Raw genomic sequence first — 20,464 nt, 5'->3', positions numbered from 1 at the left:
GATGACGGCACAGAGGGTTGGGATTTTTAAAGATTTATTTCTTGTCTATTTTGCAATTATGTATTTTATAATTTGTATGTATTTTGATTAACAGGGCCCGATTGCAAACCAGCTTTTTATCTTTGTTAATGTTTTTATCGTGTTTATAGCTGAATTGGTTACCCTGTATAAATATGTGAAATAAATAAATAAATAAATTACTATTTCAATGATTCTCAATTAAATCTACAATAAGCTAAAATTCCTTGCTTCTAATTTCAGTGGTCGAGAACAAATCTCTCGGTGAAATTCGCTGTCTTGAAGGCTTCTTTGGGGCATTGATGGTTCTACCGACCCCTCCCCAAACCTTTGGAACTTTAATTATATATGTGGTTCCGATTATTTCTATGGTATTGAGTATGATAACTAGACTACCCGTATGATGCCAGCAATAATGAGTTTATGGGATATATTACTGGTATAAATAACCTGAAGAGTATGTTTTATAGGTATATGCGGTGCAGATCAATTTATGACGTCAGCAAGAAGCAATATTTGGTCCTGTAACTTTATATACGCTTATTCTCACGATGCTTTTTAATTTTCTCTTTGCCTTTTCCCTCCTTTCATCCTTTTCTGTTTAAATTTTCTTCTCCACCTCCCCCTTCTTCATATTATTCTGCTTTCTATTCTTTCTTCTTCTACTAACATAAACTTCTCATTTTTCTTGCTCGTCAACATCTTTTTTCTTCTTTTTTCTTTCCTCCCTTCTTTCTTTCTTTCTTTCTTTCTTTTTTCCTTCTCCTTCTCCTTCTTCTTCTTTTTGGGGGCACTTTTGGGGTGGGGTTAGGAAATCGGTTTTTACTGTAGGGTACGTGGGGTGGGATTGCTGTTCTTTCTTCCTTCAACTGATGTTGCTTTTATTTTACACAAATTTGTTAATGAATTTATTTTTTGTAATATGAATTTCATATTGTTTATTTGATACAGCTGAACCCCTCGGCAGAACAATTGTGCTGTAATGGCTCAGCTGAGTAGGGTGATCCATCCAATTTTATTTTATCATGTATTATATTATGTTGTAATTTTACATGTATGGTTTTTATATAAAAATAAAATAAAATAAAATAAATTCACTTCTTCTTCTTCTTCTTATTATTATTATCATCATCATCATTATTAGTTTTATAATTTTTATCAATATTATTGCTCTTTCTTTTCTTCTTCTTCTTCCTCCTCCTCTTCTATTTCTTCAACCGGTTTTTATTCTATTTTGTTTTATTTCTGAAATATTGTTTGCTCTTCTTAATATTGCTTTTTACTGTTCTTCCTCTTCCTTCGCTTCTTTCTTTTTCTTTCAATATACCAATAATTATGTTCCTTTTCTGCGAGAACTCTCCATCTCTGTTTCTTTTTTTATAATGACTACACCCAATGCACTATTCATCACTCTAATGCGTTTCATTGAATTAGCATAAAGTACCCTCTGCTCTTTATAAGTGTAACAAGGTTGTCATGGAAACAAAAGGACCCTCGAGTAAAGCTGAGGACATGTAAAGGTCTGATATCAAAAGCAAAAATCGAAAATTGTGCCATTGATTACGTATGGATGGTTTCTTTTCATGCCTTTGGTATAGCATTTGTTTAGTATGTTGCTTGCATATTGTGTATTTTTAGGCCAATCATTTTATATTGAAACAATATATATATATTTCGGGCACACATCAGCCCGAAAGACCACAAAGACCCAGAACCCATGAAGAAGGCCTAAGGCCTAAAGATCGGATTAAATTGTGGTCTATCAGCAACGTCCAATCGTCTTGTCATTTTTTTCGCCTAAGTATTTGGTGCAAGACACAGTAGTCATGTTAAGGAGTAGATGCCTGGTTACATTTATAATATATATATATATATATCATTATATATATATATATATATATATATATATATATATATATATATATACATATTACCTCATAGACTTATTAAAGAAGTGGATATACGGCTTTAGACGGTGACTGGATTGTTGGCGTTTCCAAGAGTTATCTTTATTTATTTATGCCATTTTTTGCGGAAGAATGAATAAATAGATGATTATTGCGTTGGAACAAAGTGCATTATCTTACGACATAAAATAAATACCTGGGAATATCTCAATGCAAATGTTTGGAAGTGATGATTGAAAGGAAGGTTACGGCAAATAGATTGTCTATCGTAATTAGATGTGAAATACTCCAGTCTGGCAGTTTCAGTTTTACCCATGTATTAAAGGACAAGTCCACCCAAACAGAAAGTTGATTTGAATAAAAAAAGAAAAATCCAACAAGCATAACAATGAAAATTTCATCAAAATCGGATGTAAAATAAGAAAGTTATGACATTTTAAAGTTTCGTTTAATTTCACAAAACAGTTATATGCACATCCTGGTCAGTATGCAAATGAGGAGACTGACATCATCCACTCACTATTTTTTTTGTATTTTATTATATGAAATATTATAATTTTCTCCCCATTGTCAAGTCTATATAGAGTCATTCAAAGCCTGAAGACATATCTATTCTCATCATATACACCCTCACCTTCTGTGTAATAATTCCCATTGCGCCTCTGAATAGTACACTAGAAAGAAGGCGCACTGTGAATGCTACAAATTACTATTATTGATATTATATTAATTATTATTATCATTGTTGTTATTATCATCCCAATAAATATCTTTTGCCCAACCTTCCTGTCCCTCTCTTAATTTTGTCTGAAAATCTGTAAAAATTCACTCTTAAACAACTTTATTAGAGGCAATTCCAAGAACGGAATTACAACGGTTTTGGTATCATGTGAAATAGTTTTATTCATTATGGGCAAAATGAGCAAAAATCATTGGCAACCAAGTTTTACAGTACTCCAAATAGACAATATCAGTTCAGAATGAGTGAGAAGACGGGTGATGAGTCAAGAATTCATGTCGACCACTCCAAGACACAAACAACGCTAATAATCCATACCAGAGTCGATAACCTCTGAAATAAGAGGTATGTTGACTTGACGACAGAGCTGACTGTATTCGTGTAAACCTTAATGTCGACAAAACTATATACCTCTCGTATTTGCATTGTATTACGTTGCCTATTCCATCTTTTCATATCTTTGTAATCTAACATTCGTTGGTGGATAGATTAAACTCATTTCATTTAAAACAAAGACTGCCCCCCCCCCCTTAATGACATGATGATAATGGAGCCAAAGATAGACGCTTATTCATTTTCCAGCATTCTTAGAATCAAAACAATGTTCTTGTTCTTTCCCCCCTCACTATGATCAGGCTACAGTCCTTCCTGATCGAGGATGTAGGTTCCCATGGCGTACACTCCGAGTACAGTTTCCTTGCCCGAGTCCTCAATCTGATCTTCTGGAAGGAGAAAACCGTATGTACCGGTGTCTCGAAGTTCCATCACGTATGAATAAGGAGCCCCCAGGCCGCCTTGGTTCTTATCAGAATTGTATGGTGCATAGCCCCAATCATTGCTTGCACCAGCGGCAGCATCTACAAGGAGACAAATCATTAAAAAAACGTTAAGTTCACACCGCCAAACTTTAGTCCATCCATGGACCCTATACATTGCTAGTATTACCAAGAGCTTTTATTGGTTTTCATCCGCTGAAAAGCACATCTGACTGTTACCAAGGTTTACTGTCTAATAAAACTGACTAAAAGACTAAAATCAACGAAATGGGAATAAATACCGCTTCACGAATTCGATCAATTCAGTGCCAGTGATAGCCCATCCCATTTCAACATTATAATGACGTTAACTGGCAGCTGCTGGTATTTGTCTTCATCCGCCGCTGATTTTATTGTATTACTCTATTTTTAAGTATTTCTATTTATTTATGCTGGTGTTATTTGTTGTTATTTTCTGGTTTTATAATTGCTTTCTCTGTATGTTGTATGTAATGTTTTACTCTTTTTACATTGTATATTATTGTAATATGTTTGTATTTTAACAGGGCTCTCTTGTAAAGAAGTTTTGTACTGAAGAGACTACCCTGGGTAAATAAAACACAAATAAAAATAATAAACCAAATATTTTTTTCGAGTATATTTGGAGTGTATATTTGGAATGTTCCGAGAAGTGACCTATATTAATCTCCCTGCCAAATATTGATATGTAAGCCATTTCTTATTTTCTTTTATGCTATAAATAACAAAAATCACTTAATTAAAATTGATTATTATTAATAATTGTTATTGTTATATAAACACACTATCCATATTCTTATAGCAACAACTTGACAAGCACAAGGTACGATAATACGCCAGTGGCGGACTGTACCAGACTGAAAGAAGTCTTAGTTTTCATGCAGGATAATATGTTTTGTATTTTGCCATAATCTATAGTGTTCTTAGTCCTCTCTTCACGTTTCTCTTTCTACCGAGTTCTCCCCCACCCCCTCCGTTTTAACCCCCCCCCCCTCTCTTTCTCTCTCTCTCTCTCTCTCTCTTTCTTTCTATCTAATTCTCCTTCTATCCTTTAATTTGATGATGTATTATTGTTTGTTTTCAATAAATCATTGTATAATCATATATTTTCCCCTTTTTTCCTTGGACATCGTTTTCAATCTAGTACAGTTTCTCATGATCCTCTCATGTATTCTGACTGATTAAACCAATATAAAATTAAATCAAATAAACCTCAATCAAATCTATTTATTAGATATAAGACCGTTCTCCTTTTCAGTATAGCTCATAATCACAACACTCTAAAACATGAAATAAGGGAGTTTAGACACCTCTGAATTTGAAATTTGTATCACCCCCACCCTATTCACAACCGATGATAATACTCACATAATAACTTAGCTGTTGGTCCTGCTGTATATTCAGTTTCACTGCTGTAGCTGCGTATACCTTCAGCCATCGCTTCTCCTGCAGCTTGCAACTGATAAATAGAGATTTATTGAATAAAGAATGAATGTATTACATTTAACATACTGTGGGAAGAATTCAAAATTCAATAATTTGGTAAATTTCATTCTAAATTATCATTCTAATTAACTATTCACGATGCCTTGAAATTTATTTGTTTTTCTGTTCACATAATAAAAACTTATTCAATTCAAGTCTACTCGAATAAAGATTGATTTTCGTCCATTTTCACTTATTATTTTTCTATACAAAATCATTTTTCCTAAAAGAAATATAAATATGTAACATTTGCTAAAGAAAATGCTTATGACGGGATATGCCTCTAACACAATGCACGATAGGTACAAGGAAGAGGGGTGAGAAAAGGGCAAAGAGAAGGGAAATGCTATATAAAGTTTATAATTAAACAAATGAAAAAATCTGTTTTTGTGATAGAACAAAATAAAATTCAAATATTACACCTTTAAATGAATTGTTCTTGTCTTGTTGTTTTACCTGATCGATGTTATATGGATCCGGCTCTTCGGCAGAGAAAGACCACGGAGAAATGACAAGCTGGGAATAACTATGCCAGTCAATAAACCACAAGAAATCTTGACCATTGTCCTTCTTGTCTCGAAGAAAATCAACCACGGCTTCGACCTCACTCTCACTTAAAGCATTAGATCCGTGATAGACATTGGAACAAGGGTATGCACTGGTTCCTTGACCTACAGTATAGTATTATAATTATCATTATTATCATTCTTATTATTAACATTATTTTAATTTTTATGGTTATTATTATTATTATTGTTATTACTGTTACACGCCTAAAGTGTGGGGTGGCATACTGTCCACTGTGTTGGGTAACGCCTGTTGGTAAATATATATATATATATATATATATATATATATATATAATGTGGGCAATTATTACCCAATTTAGCAAATTTATTACCCAATTATTAGTTTTTATTACCAAAGTCGGACAATTTTAACCAAAAGTTGTGTGGACAGTATGTTGCCCAGGGTTGGTTAAAAGTTGGGAATTTTTTGCCCAACTATATTAAGCGTGTACTATAATTATTGTATTACTATTATTATCATATCAAAATTATTATTGATATTAATAATATCATCATTATTATGATATCATTTTTATTATCATTATAATTATTATCATTATGATAGTCTTACCTCCCCATTCAAATGGCCAGTTTCTATTAGGATCTGTTCCCATGCAACCAGAACCTGTGACGTCGTTATTTGAGCGGGTCTTGCGCCATAACCGATCCTAAAGTAAGAATGATAAACAAGAGGAAGTTATACTACTTTCGGTACTGATGCTACTGTTACCAAGATTAAACCTCAATGATTCAATTTCTTCACTTCTTCTCTACCATGTCTATAGAAAATATAAAGGCTTTTGATACATTTTGGGAACGACTAAATCAAATACTTTGTTGAAGGTGGCATATCCAGCTTTTGCCAAAAGGGGGGGGGTGTAGGCGGGAAAAAACTTCATCCGCACTATCCCAAATCGGCCACTCGAAGAGCTAAGGCTTTTATTTTTACTTTAAAAAAAAAATTTCGGGGGGAGGCAGCCCTAAAGACAGAAAATCACGTACATTTTTAAAAGCTTTATTTTTGTAATCAAATTAAGGCCTAGATAAGTATAGTGCGAGCGCGAAGCATTAATTGTTTAGGTATGCGTATTCTTCATGATAACCAAATTCTTTTATAGTGTTAATTATTTTGAGACCGGAGTAACCCTTTTGATAATTAAGGGGTACATATTATTAAATATCATTTTTACCACAAAAATTTTATTTCACACGCTGTGCTTACTCATGATATCGCGATTCATTCCGGTTAATTAGAACTTTCATATTATCATCATTATTATCACTAGACATTTGCCTTATTGAAACGTTTAGATTGAGTGAAATTCAATTCAAGTATTTATTTCCAAATTCGTTAAAAAGAACGTGAGAATGATAAATTTTCAGTAACGTATATTAATTATGAGAATGGCTATTTGTGATACCAGGCATATATGACAATGATACCAATTATACTTTCGTCTATAGCACTTAAAACGTATATATATATATATATATTCCTTGAACGCTTTAGCGCCTATTAATATGGCGGCTAAGCTACAGCCGGGGTAATAATTATGATACCAAGTATCAAAGCGCAGTTGAGTATATGCACATAGTAACTGCGCTATATAAATGGACATATTATTATTATTTATATATATATATATACACTATAATAGAGAATAGAATTCTGCCAAGTCCTCATCTACAGGCTCATTTTTTGCGAAAGGAAATTAATGCCGCCAAGGTAGGATTCGAACTAATGACCTTCTGGTTTTGGGACCGCTGTCCCAGCTGTAGGCTTTAATTGTTACAAATATTGTATAAAGTAGTACATACTGTATGCCGAATATATTATTATGGTGATTAATGATAATGATGATTAATTGTTGTGAAAGGAAATCTTACATCTGTTCTGGTATATGTGTATCCATCAGCGTTGAGAGAAGGTACAATGTACCAGTCTAACGTGTCAAAGAACCTTAGGGCTGTAGCATCACCTGCCATATAGTCTTCAAGGAGCTACAGGAAACAAAAGAACAGTATTGATTAAGATCAGATCAAACCTTTAACCTCATCATGATATTGGTTTATCAGCATGCACGTTGTAATTTGATTGTTTAATCAACAACCATGAAACATTAAAACACAATTTTATAATTTTGTTATTATATCATTTTTTATTCCTACATTATTCAAAATTTGAGATCTAAAATAAGATTTTCTAATTTTCTTTTATATTCAATAGCGATCCATGCTCTTACGGGTTTTCCACGTTGAAATTGTTCACAATCAAAACTTTGAAATGTTAATATTGTCATTTCTCTTAATCAGGATTAAACAAGATAAGTAAATAAACTATATCACAATAATTTCAATCTTACTAATTTTGTGATGTACATGAGTGTAGCCGGTGAAATCCATTCTCTGGCATGGATACCTCCTTCAAAGTACACCCCTTTACGAGTGCCTGAATCCCCACCTGTTCCTCGGATCTATAAGAGACATTGAGGTTTGTTTCATGCAAGCAATTGATAGAGGAACTCAGTGGCGTAATGAGTTGAGGGGGTATAAAATTAGCGAGCGAATAATTTGACAATTTTTATTGAAAATCTTATTTTGCGATTTGTTTTCATATAGCATCCTTACCATTTCATTTTCTTTCTTTTTCTTCGTATTAGGGTTACAACCCCCCCCCCCCCCTTAGCACGCGAGTGCTTAGGATTGACTAAAGCCTACTTTATTAACCGGTTGATGCGATCTATATTTTTTGAAGATTTACATGATCAAAATAAACTCGTTAAACAATCATTCGAAGAAATTAACTGAAATACTTTAAAGAATATACCAAAGTTATTCTGATTGCAGATAATAATCTGTCATTCTCAAATAATAACAAAACGAACTGTATCAAGCATGCACTTAAAGCACGGAGAAAAACTGTTGGATTTTTTTTTTTGGGGGGGGGTCGAGACGGGGACATTTTTTTACACTGCGTTTTTTTTTAATATACGAGTCTACCTGTCTTTATGCGCAAGAGAGCAATAAACACATCACATTATCTATATTTACAATCCAGTGACATGACAAAATGATATAATTATGTCTATTCTAAAAATGCCTATTAAAATTCAGTTATACATACAGTGTTTTTCAATAGTTATTATTCTCTACAAAGAATATCAACTTCCAAATATTTACATTGCAACACAATGTCGAATCAGCTATCTCATTATTACTTATCATCAAAATAGTTTTTTTTTATTATGAGTGACCATAATAGTTACATAAAATTTGTTTCTTACCTTAATGCCAGAGATAGTTCTACCTTCGTACGATGTTTTAGGGAGTTCGAAGCTGGTTGCGATTGTTGAATATTCGTTAACAATATCCTCAACCCATTGTTGGATCTGTGAAGAAAGATTCATTAGTTAAGTAAAGCCATCATTGCATTTTAAACATTATGCAATCAAAAGATGAAGAAAAAAAGATGGAAACCAATAAAGGATAAACTCGAAAGTTGGGGTTTATTAATAATTTCTCCAAAAATATATTATTCTATCTAATATTATACTTTTTTTTTAAAGGTAGCCGCTCTAAATAAAAGTGGAAGTGATTAGGGTGAAACGGTGATGGGTGTTTAAAAAGAGGGGTATATTTGAAACAAGTCCTGAATCATTTAAATAATCCCGTTTCCTAGAACGGACTCGCGAGTCCTACCTACTTAAGTATTGTATCGTGAATACAAAGCTTGTTAAAGATATGTAACGTCGACCTGGTAAATAATCTACTTACATGTATGTATTGGCAAAAATAGTAATTTCTTGACTGTTGCCAGCGAAACCAAACAAAGAAAACGAAGAATAAGAAAGCCAACCTGGGGTAGCACTAGTATATTTCGATAGGGGGAACTAAAGATGCCGTCATTTTCTTCATTTGAATAATAGGGGTATTAACGAGTTTTGCGATTGAAATGGAAGGGATTCTACAACAAAGTAACAGCTGAGAGGTCTTTGTCGAAAATTGGTGAACCGGGACAGCTGATCGCCGAAAACTTCTGAGCTGAAGAAAAACTGCAAATATGTCATTTGTCCAGAGTCAAGGACGTTTTTGATTCACCGATTTTCGACAAAGACTTCTGACAAAGACTTCTTTGTCGTGAAGATCTTTTGACAATATATTCTCTACGTTCCAGAAAGTCTGCTTAGTGTTGTGAAAACTCCCTAAAGTAGAGTTGAACGACGAAAACCTCTCTTTTCCATATTCTTCTTGCTTCATATTCCTTTCCTCCTTTTACTTTAACTTCTTGGAGAGTCATAGGGGCGTGTCCCCCACCCCCCCCCCCTCTATCAACCATCTCTTATTTCTTCTCTTTAATATAGAAGATAACAGAGTGAATGATTATGCAATGCTTACCTCATCGTAATCGTGGTATATTGTATAGTCAAATGTGCTCAGATCTTGAGTATAAACCTGTCGTTCTATCCTCTCCTTTTCTTGATCACGGATAAGTTGACCGACATCCTCGATCATAGTGCTAACTTGCATCCTTTTAACATTGAAGAGATCTAGCAAGTTGGATCGAAGTCGATTTGGTACCATGATATCCACTGTACTACCCGGGATATTCTTGATGTCAGACCAGAAGTCGAGCTGTCAGAACCACAATATTTTTTTAGCAGTTTTCTTTGTTATTCCTTCTTTTAATTGACTCTTATATATTCTACTCCTTTCTACTTCTCCTTCATTATTTCTCCTCCTCCTTCTCCTCTTTATTTTCTTCTTCGTGTTATTATTATCATTATTATTATTATAATTATTATTATAATTATTATCATCATCATCATTGTTAATATTATTATTATTATAAATCATCATCATTGTTCTCATTTATATCCTTAAACTCAATTCAAATAAATTCAAATGAACATTTATTTTCTTCCACTTTAAAAATTTATACACTTTTCCGAAACATAAATTCATACAAAAATCATTTTGTCATGAAGAATATAAATATGTACATGTTAGGTATATAAAAGAAGGCGTATACCCTTAAAACCTTTCCTGTTTTTCTACTCAGCATCCTCCTCTTCCTCCTCATTTGTTGACTGGATGACAATGATTATGTTATTCAATCACATTTTTCTAATCAAATAATATGAACTGAGAAAACAGATTGATAATGAAACCTAATTAAACATTAATTTATTCAACATCCTTTATGAGACCGATGCGAATGTATTTTGACATTTACATCTCCTTTCCTGTTGTTGTTATTGTTGTTGTTGTTTGTGCATTTGATTTTGTTTGTCATTTTGCCCATATCAGTTATTATTTTTGGACATCCGACATTATCAAAAACCTTCGTATTCGTCTTTCGAAATGACAAAATGAATCGCAACTTACTATATGGCAATATTGTCTTTTAACCAGCCATGCGTTTAACAAGTATTAAGTTTTGTGATCAATAACTTATAAACTGTTCAAGCTTTTAACTTCGACTCGACGTCATCTTTATGGAAAGCCAAGCTGTACAATAATCTTCCGTGATTAGACCTGTAAATTCCACACGTCTGCATTTTGTCAAATTAGCCTAAATGTCTAGCTTGGCATGATAGATACGGTGTCGAGCTGGAGTTATGATAACGCTTTCAGGAAATCTGTGAAGTATGGCTATTGAATCATTTCAAGTAGTAAGTTAATCTTTTTGAAGTGATTTTTTTTTAAAGATAATTATTTGAAAGATAATTATTATTGATATTTCAATGCGTAAAAAGCAAGCATGCAGAAAATTATAACTAGAAAAACATTAATATCAACCGATATATATAATATATATATACCCAGGGAAGTACTTCCATGATATGCCCTATACAGAAAAAAACGGGACAGTTCTGAAAAGTCTATACAAAAATTGTTTCAAACTATGACATCTTTACTTTGATGTTAATAGATGCTCTGAAATCTTGTCTTTGAAATGCAATTAAAAAATGTAAGAAGTCCGATTATCATATTTATCATTTTATGCCATTTTGGCGCAAGCCTCCTTTTTAACCCCAGACAAAAACATTCCGTGTTCACTCAAGCATGAACGAAACTAAAATTTTTTAATGGCATTTGAAAGATAAGACCTCAGAGCACATATTAACACCAAAATATAGACATCATAATTTGAAACAAAAATTTTATAGACTTTTCAAATCTGTCCCGTTTTTTTCATACGCACTGTATAAACTGCGATGTAATGTAACAAAACAAACATTGGGACTGTATCGATGAAACAAAGAGATCTACGTAAAAGCATACAAATCAAAACATAATTATGATGCAAGTTCAAGTAGTCAAAAATTCTAAAAAGCAAGTTACCTAGCCTTTCTTGTTTTCTTGCCCTATATTTTTTTAGCCGCACACCTAATCAGACAATTCCCATGAACTACGTTCACATGGTTTGCTTTAGAAGCATGCAACAAATGCCAATCTCAATAGACCTCTTTCTTGATTTAGAATGGGTAATCAAATGTTTATCTTGAAAGTTAGGAATTGTTATAATTCCCTGCTATAATCATTGATGAAGATGATTGGAAAATGAATATACAAACCTCATCGGCCATACTGGTCTCCATATCCCTCAGCCATTGTCTGTGTTCATCCGTACCAGGAGTAACACGAAGAACTTGGTATCTATCAGCGGGATGAAAGAGACAAAAATGTTGTGGGAGATACAGCTAGGCCTAAGCATAATAGAGCTTTGATTGTATATACATTTACCGGTCATTTCACAGATCTACAAAAGAATGTCAGATCTGTGAAAAATTCTCGAGACACATAAACCTCTTCCACTGGCGCGCAAGAACACTTTTGTTTATTATTTTTTTTTTTTTTAGGGGGGTGGCAAAATCTTCAAGAGGCACAATTTTTTTGACAGTGTGAGATCATCGGCGAGAGAGCTATATAAGCGAGCGAGCGGGGGCGGGGCGTAGGAGCCCACCCTCGGTAGGGACCTTTGTAAAAAAAAATGGATTTAAGCATCCAAAAACAAATTTCAGTGGGAATTAATTATAGCTAGGAATCTAGGATTCACTGCGATGGACTATAATCAAAGCTTATGAAAACTATTAATTTTACTAATTACGAACAGAGCGAGCGAGCGCTTCTGAATACATTTAGATTTATCATTATTTATTATTATTATTATTATTTATTATTATTATTATTATTTATTATTATCATGATTTTGGGGGTGGCAAAGTCTTGAAGGGGCACAATTTCTTGACAGTGTGAGATTCTCGGCGAGAGAGCTATATACAAGCGACCGACGCTTATAGGGACCTTTTGAAAATTCAGATTTAAAAGTCGCGTTTATAGAGCATCCAAAAACAGATTTCATCGGAATTAAACATAGTTAAAATTAAATGCGAAGAAAAATAATCATAACTAATAAAAAACTATTCATATTACTAACTGAAGAACAGAGCGAGCGAGCGAGCACTTCTGAACACAATTAGGTCTTCACGTCTAATCTATTAGATTTTGTATTACGATTTTGTTGACTAAAAATATAAGAAGTCACATTTGTCATGCAATATCCTTTCTTATTCATTTATTCATACATATCTTTGATGATATTTGAATTAATTTAGTAAACTTCAACGACAAAACGCAGAAAGATACATCAAAATCAGATGAAAATAATGAAGTTATAGTTAATGAAGTAATGGCAATAACTTTGTTATTCTTCGTCCGATTTTGTGAAATTTTTAGTATTGTGTTGTCTGATTTTTATCTATTCAAATAACATAATTCTCATCCTATATAGCACCCCTTTAAGAATGCCTCGAGAATATCGACATCAGCACAGTGAAAATCAAAAGAACGAGTATAAAATAAACATGACAAAGAGAAGATTATAAATGCGAGTGGTGCTTATAAAGAATTAGATTGCAAGAATTCAAGGCAGTAGTATGACCTTCAAAATCGATCAAGATCGTACAAATGACAAGCTAAATATTAAAAAAAGGGCCTGGGTAAATATAAAATTAAAGTATTTAAATAATTATGAATTGAATAACTACAGAATCCATTACGTTTGTCCAATTAAAATTATGTAACAGTCTGCTTGTCTGATTATCTTACCTTTTTTATAATTTGCTCTGATTATTGACAATAGATCCATTTCCAGAGATACGTCTTCTCGTCATCACGGTTTTTTGATCAATTCTTTAATTTTTCTCAAAATATGCAAATAATTTGAACTTACCCACTGTAGTCCTTGGCCGCAAAGGCCGAGACGGTTAGAGCTAGAACCACTAAGATGCTCCTCATCTTTCCGATGTAACGATTCAAATAAATTAGAAATCAAATTCTTCGTAAGAAAAAAACCCATGTTTTCCCGGTTCGTGAGAAACTTAACGGCTGCTGCAACAATTACGCTAAAATCGGATCTTTATCCAGATTAGAAGATAAGATAATCGCTGATGTATGATAAGTTTGGGGAGAATCAACGCTTTCGTGCATTATCAACAATTAAGAACTAGTTGCCGTGTGGGACAAGCCACAACGCGTGCCACTAATTACATAAAACAAACAAGATAATCATCATTACACAAACTAAGGGTTGCCATTATGGTGATTTACATTCAGCATGGAGGCGATTATTTATTTTATATCATGATTAATTACAGAATCAGTTATCGCATTATTCAATTATATTCATATAAATTACTTCAGACCTATTTACATTTTAGTTCAAAGAAAAATAAAGTTTCTTATTTTTTGCGACCTCTAAAATCTCTGCTTCAATTCATAGTTTGCTGCTTTGATATACTGGTTGAAAATAATTAATCATTCACGATATTGGCATGGCCTACTTATTTTCCATCCCAATGAATGAGGAATCCAAATACCTTATTTAGATTTTTCCTGTAAAATCTAAATTGTTGTGTCCTCTATTGTGCAAGTTTTATTAAAGAATTAGTTTTAAAAAACTTTTTTTAACTTAACAGATTTTAACTTCATATATATAAGCATTTCAAAATGAATACATTTCTGATCCTATATTCTGATCAAAATATCGTTGGACTTTCATGAAAATATTGTTAGCAGTTTTAGCCGACACTGCAACTTGTATGTCTCTCATTAAAACATAAAAATTAGGTTATTAGGACCATGCATCGCTGAAGTTTTGATTTTATATGCAATATTCCATGAAACATTCCGTATTTATATTGTAATCAATAACAAATACCAATGGCCAGTATAATCAGATAATGTAACAAATAACACTTATGCATGCAAAATGTTCCAAAATCTGAACAGTAACTTAAAAGAATTGTATTTATCGCAATAATTTGTGGATGGGCCTACATAGTTTAACAAAATGAAAGCTGTGAGAACCTGTCCATATACAATAAGATATATATTAACCTCTACCGCATACATTCGTAATTCCGAAGCTTCGTTATTCCGAAGGTTCGGATATTCCGAAGGTTCGTTATTCCGAAGGTTCGTATTTCCGAAGGTTCGCAATTCCAAAGGTTCGTTAGTCCGAAAACGAAATGAGGTTCGTATTTCCGACGGTTCGTTAGTCCGAAAACGAAGTGAGGTTCGTAATTCCGAAGGTTCGTTAGTCCGAAAACGAAATGATTGACGAACCTTCTTTCGTTTTCGGGCTAACGAACCTTCGGAACAACGAACCTTATTTCGTTTTCGGATTAACGAACCTTCGGAACATCGAACCTTATTTCGTTTTCGGATTATCGAACCTTCGGAATAACGAACCTTCGGAATAACGCCACAAATGTTCGGATTAACGAACCCTTTTGAAGTTTTCGGATTAACGAACATCGGGGTATAGGCAATTTATGCGTTTCGGAATTACGAAGTGTAACCGGCATCTACAGCATGTATAATATTCTTATTAGAGAGTTAAGTAACTATTTTCCTTTTCTCTCCCTCTTTAAAAATAATAATTGAATTGTTCTACATTGTTCCTCCAAAAATTATTTTACAAACCTTACACCCCCCCCCTCTGCTTTCTCTCCCCTCTCTCTGTCCGTCTGTCTCTCTCCCTCTCTTTGTCTACCCTTCTCCCCATGTCTATCCACCTCTCCCTCCCCCTCTCTCTCTCCATAAAACACACAAAACCAACCCCGCACTCACACCGTTACACGCGCACCCACACCCTCACGAACACACACAACACTGTAAAAACTATTGTGTTAAAACTGACACTAGTTGGTGTTTTAGAGGAACACACCCTGATGAGGTGTTAAAATTACACCCTAGAGATTGAACATAACATCAAAGAGGGTATAATCAGGGCCGTAGCTAGAGGGGGGGTATGGGGGGGTGTGACACCCCCCCAACATTCATGGCAGTCGGCAAAATCATGTACCAGTTGGCAAAATGGAGGATAGGGTAGAAAAAGAGGGAAAGAAAGGAAGAGAAAAAAGAAAGAAGGAGAGAGAGAGAGAGAGAGGGGGAGAAAGAAAGAAAGAAAGAAAGAAAGAAAGAAAGAAAGAAAGAAAGAAAGAAAGAAAGAAAGAAAGAAAGAAAGAAAGAAAGAAAGAAAGAAAGAAAGAAAGAAAGAAAGAAAGAAAGAAAGAAAGAAAGAAAGAAAGAAAGAAAGAAAGAAAGAAAGAAAGAAAGAAAGAAAGAAAGAAAGAAAGAAAAAAGGAAAGAAAAATAGGGGTACTAACTTCGAAGAAGGTTACGTCTTATAGAGTAAAGACAACCAGTTGGCAAATCCAAGTCCATGTAGCCAGGCTTAGAGCCCTACTAGTCAGCAAAATACAAAGGACAAAGCAGATGGAGCTATAATAACACACTAAGTAAGCCCCCGGTCCTCCCCTAATATAAACAAGCTTGTGAGTTTGCAAATTATACCACGATTATTGATGATTTAACAAACACATTAGTTTTGTAAAATTAGAGGTAAGACTAGGTAAATTAATATGGGGTGGGATGAATTTCCAAGGTTTAAGTTGAATAATCAAAGCCAAAGATAGTTGGTAAATTATAAAGTGGGCCTTTTAAAGTGGCAGAACACTATACGCTCTACCGGTCAGCAAAGTGATGTACAAGTACTGCCCCGTTTCAGATCTGAAAAGAACAGAACACAAGACTTGTAAAAACTGGTAACTCTGCAGTTGGCAAATTCATGAAGACAAGTCTGCAACTTGTAGACTTGTCTACAAGTTTGCAGTTGGCAAAAAACACAAAAATGTTCTTAATTATTTTTACTAAATTCTGTCGCCAAAGATTTTTTTTTAATTTATGGTGTCAGAATGTGCTTGGGGTGGGGATGGGTGGGAGTGGGGGCAGGTTGGGGTTGCATCAATCCTGGTGCTCGCATTGTCTGACTAGTGAGATATATAGTCCTGTTATATTTTAAGTCCATAAAAATTATGCACCAAATTATCTCCTCGCACTTCAAGTTATTATTGTTTTATGTAGTGACATGCTTTTTTCATGACTATATACTTAAGGTGATTGCCCCCTTTTAAGGCCTTCATAAAACATTTCCAGTCTGTGCTTACGTTCGCATTAGTGTGGACCGATATAGATACAGCTAGGCTGGTGTTACATCAACACCGGCGTTTTTGCAGTGCACGAATTCCTAAAGACAGTCCTTAAAAGGTCCCCTTTTCTGATCTAATTATAACAAATTTTCAGCTCGCGCTTCGCGCTCGCATCACTTAATTAGTGAAATAATAAATTCCTACAAACAAGCCATAGAATGCCCCTCTTCAGGTCTGAATTTCAAAAATTGTCAGCTCGCGCTTCTCGCCCGCAATATTTCATTAGTGAAATACGTATCATGTTCATGATTACAATGACCACAAAAAGTGCTTCATGTGCCAGTGTAATTCTAACAAAATCAGCAAGCGCTTGGCGCTCGCATTAGATGACTATGATGAGATACGTACGCACTTCATAAATTCCAAAAGATAGTCCTTAAAATGTCCTTTTTTAGGGTTAAGTTATACAAAAAATTTCAGCTCGCGCTTCGCTCTCGCATTGTTTGTTTTGTGAGACAGGTACGTATCATGATTACAAAACTTTGCTTATAATGTCCCTTACGACTAAATATCAAACATTTTCAGCTCGCGCTTCACGCTCGCATTATTTGATCACTAAGATACATATCCGTTTAATGGCACAGTCCTTAAAATGTCTCTATTAGGTCAGTATACCTGGCAATTGAGCGCGCTTCGCGCGCCCACTTAATGACTCAAAATGTTTGCTGGTGCCCCCCATGCCGTGACCCACGGTACGCCACTGTTAGCAGTAGCACTAAAATTTTAGTTGAGACATCTTGCACAGGTCCATTAAAAAATAACAAATTCAATTCTAATAATTCAAAATCTTTTAGCATGTGATTATTGTAGGGGGGCACATCCCCACCAGACTCCCCCTGTGCTCACGTTGGCGCTGTCACTCCAAATTTAGTTGGCAAATTTAGCTGGTACACCCCCCCCCCCCCCAACAAAATGCTTCTGGCTACGGCCCTGGGTATAATGTAACAGCCAAAGGTGTTGTAATAACATCTATAGCTGACTCAGGTGCGGATCCAAGGGGGGGGGCGAGCCGGCCCCGGCCCCCCTATATTTTGGCAACCAAAAAAATGTCCTTTTAACTTGAGAGAAACGCTGAAAAACAGAAAGAAAAGTACGAAGGAGGTATTACCCATGTTTAATTTACGGCCTCATAACGGCCGGCCCGATCCCCACAGGCCTATTCGCAGTGGCACCGCATTTTGTTGGTTCACACGTACCGCAACTGCGCGCACTTAGACATTCTCCTGCACATGGGTCTCCTGCACTCCATTAACGGCCGACTAGCTCTGCATAGGAGGATTACCATAATTATGTGCACAAGTAGACCGTTATACAATATTTTAAAAATAGTTAAAATGTCCGGTTTTCATGCCTTATTTTCAACAGTTTTCGAGCTCTCATTAATGTTAGATTGATAATAAGGCAATAGCTCTATGAATAAGGTAACAATTTCATGAATTCCTTTATAATTAAATTGTCCCTTTTTAGAATGGAATGTCAATATTGACAAGTTTTATATCTCGCGCTTAGGAAGGAGAATAGTCATTTTCATATGATGACAAAATGTCCTTACAATTTCCCCGGGTGCTGAATTGGTTTGAATAATAATTTTAAAAATTGGCTCGCGCTTCGCGCTCGCATCATTTGTGAAGTACGATCCATATCCACTTTTCCTACGATGCTTTAAACAGTGCATAAATTGACCTTTTTCAAATCACCATCAATTGTTTTTTCAGCTCGCGCTTGCGCATTATTGATTTTCATTATAAAAAAAATGTATTTAGAATGCCCAGATTCTAGATCTAAATCTCAAAAACACGCGCACACAATAAATACAGTTTGTTCTTTATTCAAAACGTGCTTGAATTATCCAGTTTCATATCAGAATATCAAAAAATGTATTTTCGCACTTCGCGCTTGAATTATTAATGTAGGAAGATACTCAATTATATAATCATCCTTTTCGTGATTTACTAAACATGAATACAGTGCGTATAAAAAACGGGACAGATTTGAAAAGTCTATAAAATTTTTGTTTCAAATTATAATGTCTATATTTTGGTGTTAATAGGTGCTCTAAGGTCTTATCTTTCAAATGCTATTTAAAAAAATTGTTTCGTTCATGCTTGAGCGAACACGGAATGTTTTTGTCGGGGGTTAAAAAGGAGGCTTGCGCCAAAATGGCATAAAATTATAAATATGATGATCGGACTTCTTGCTAATTAGCAGACTTCCTCTTAACCTTTTCATTATCTTTGCCATAATTTTCAAATCATGCGGTCAAAATTCATTTTCAGATCTATTTTTTTGCTTGAATTGTTCTGTTGTTGTTTCTTTTGAATATGCTCTCTGTTAGCTTTGAATATTCCTTCTTCAAGCTAAAACAATTTTGTTTCAACCGAAGTATGGGAGAGCGTGGATTTTTTTTCGAATCCTTTCTTTGTGTGCTACAAAGATTATGGTGCCTTTTGAACAGTGCCACACAGATGTGCGGGAGCTTGGGATGCTTCCCCCCCCCCCTCAATTTAAAAAAATCATGACCAAGAAAAAAAGTGAACAGGAAATAAAAGGAAAGATAGAAAGTAAAATATGATATTATTTTCTGAATTTTATGTCAAAATCTATCACAAAACTTGATATTGTAATAAAAAAGTGGGAATATTTGCGTGCTCACTTCGCTCGCTCACAACTTTTTAATAAATTTTATGAAAGACATGAATCCCTTCCTGTGTTTCTTGTCAAGCATATAATTGAACTTGGTCAAGGAATCAATGACCCCTTGAAAAATAGATTCATGTCTTTTAAAGGTAAATAATATAATTTGTTTCACATAATGAAATGATTTGAATAATCACAAGTTTTCCCAATTAATGCAAATCTTCTTGCTTGGGTTGACAAAAAAATCTTCTTTTCTCAGTTACTTATGAAGGAAAATTAAAAGGTAAGAGAAGTTTAAATAAAAAACAAAATAATTCAAGTAAATAAATAAATTTGTAAATAAAATTTGACAGCATAATTCGAAAATTGTGGCACAGATAATGAAAAGGTCAAGAGGAAGTCTCCTAATTAGCAAGAAGTCTGATCATCATATTACTCGTATTCTGCAATTCTGGCGCAAGCCTCTTTTTGAACCCCAACAAAAACGTCCCGTGTTCGCTCAAGCATGAACAATTTTTTTTTAATTGCATTTCAAAGATAAGACCTTAGAGCACCTATTTACACCAAAATATAGACATCATAATTTAAAACAAAAATTTTATAGACTTTTCAAATCTGTCCCGTTTTTTTTATACGCACTGTAGTGTGTCCTGTTTTAATGTCTAAATCTCATTTTTCAGCTCGCGCTTCGCGCTTGCATGAAATGTTTAGTTATATACCTATCCTGTTAATTACAAAAAGTGCTTAAAATGTAAAA

General features: G+C 34.2%; 1 protein-coding gene across 1 annotated transcript; it reads right to left on the bottom strand.

Annotated features, from left to right (window-relative positions):
- Positions 1–1,998: 1,998 nt before the first annotated feature.
- Positions 1,999–14,032, bottom strand: LOC129276403 (carboxypeptidase B-like). Its single transcript, XM_064107525.1, has 10 exons — positions 13,749–14,032; positions 12,091–12,172; positions 9,908–10,144; positions 8,797–8,901; positions 7,876–7,986; positions 7,400–7,513; positions 6,084–6,180; positions 5,400–5,614; positions 4,827–4,917; positions 1,999–3,521 (listed from the first exon to the last, which is right to left on the bottom strand). The coding sequence occupies exons 1-10, from the start codon at positions 13,811–13,813 to the stop codon at positions 3,301–3,303; spliced, it is 1,338 nt and encodes a 445-aa protein (XP_063963595.1). The 5' UTR covers positions 13,814–14,032; the 3' UTR covers positions 1,999–3,300.
- Between the last annotated feature and the right edge of the window lie 6,432 nt (positions 14,033–20,464).

The sequence above is a fragment of the Lytechinus pictus genome, chromosome 2 (assembly GCF_037042905.1).
Source record: "Lytechinus pictus isolate F3 Inbred chromosome 2, Lp3.0, whole genome shotgun sequence".
Lineage (NCBI taxonomy): Eukaryota > Metazoa > Echinodermata > Echinoidea > Temnopleuroida > Toxopneustidae > Lytechinus > Lytechinus pictus.
This window is presented reverse-complemented; position numbering and strand designations above follow the sequence as displayed.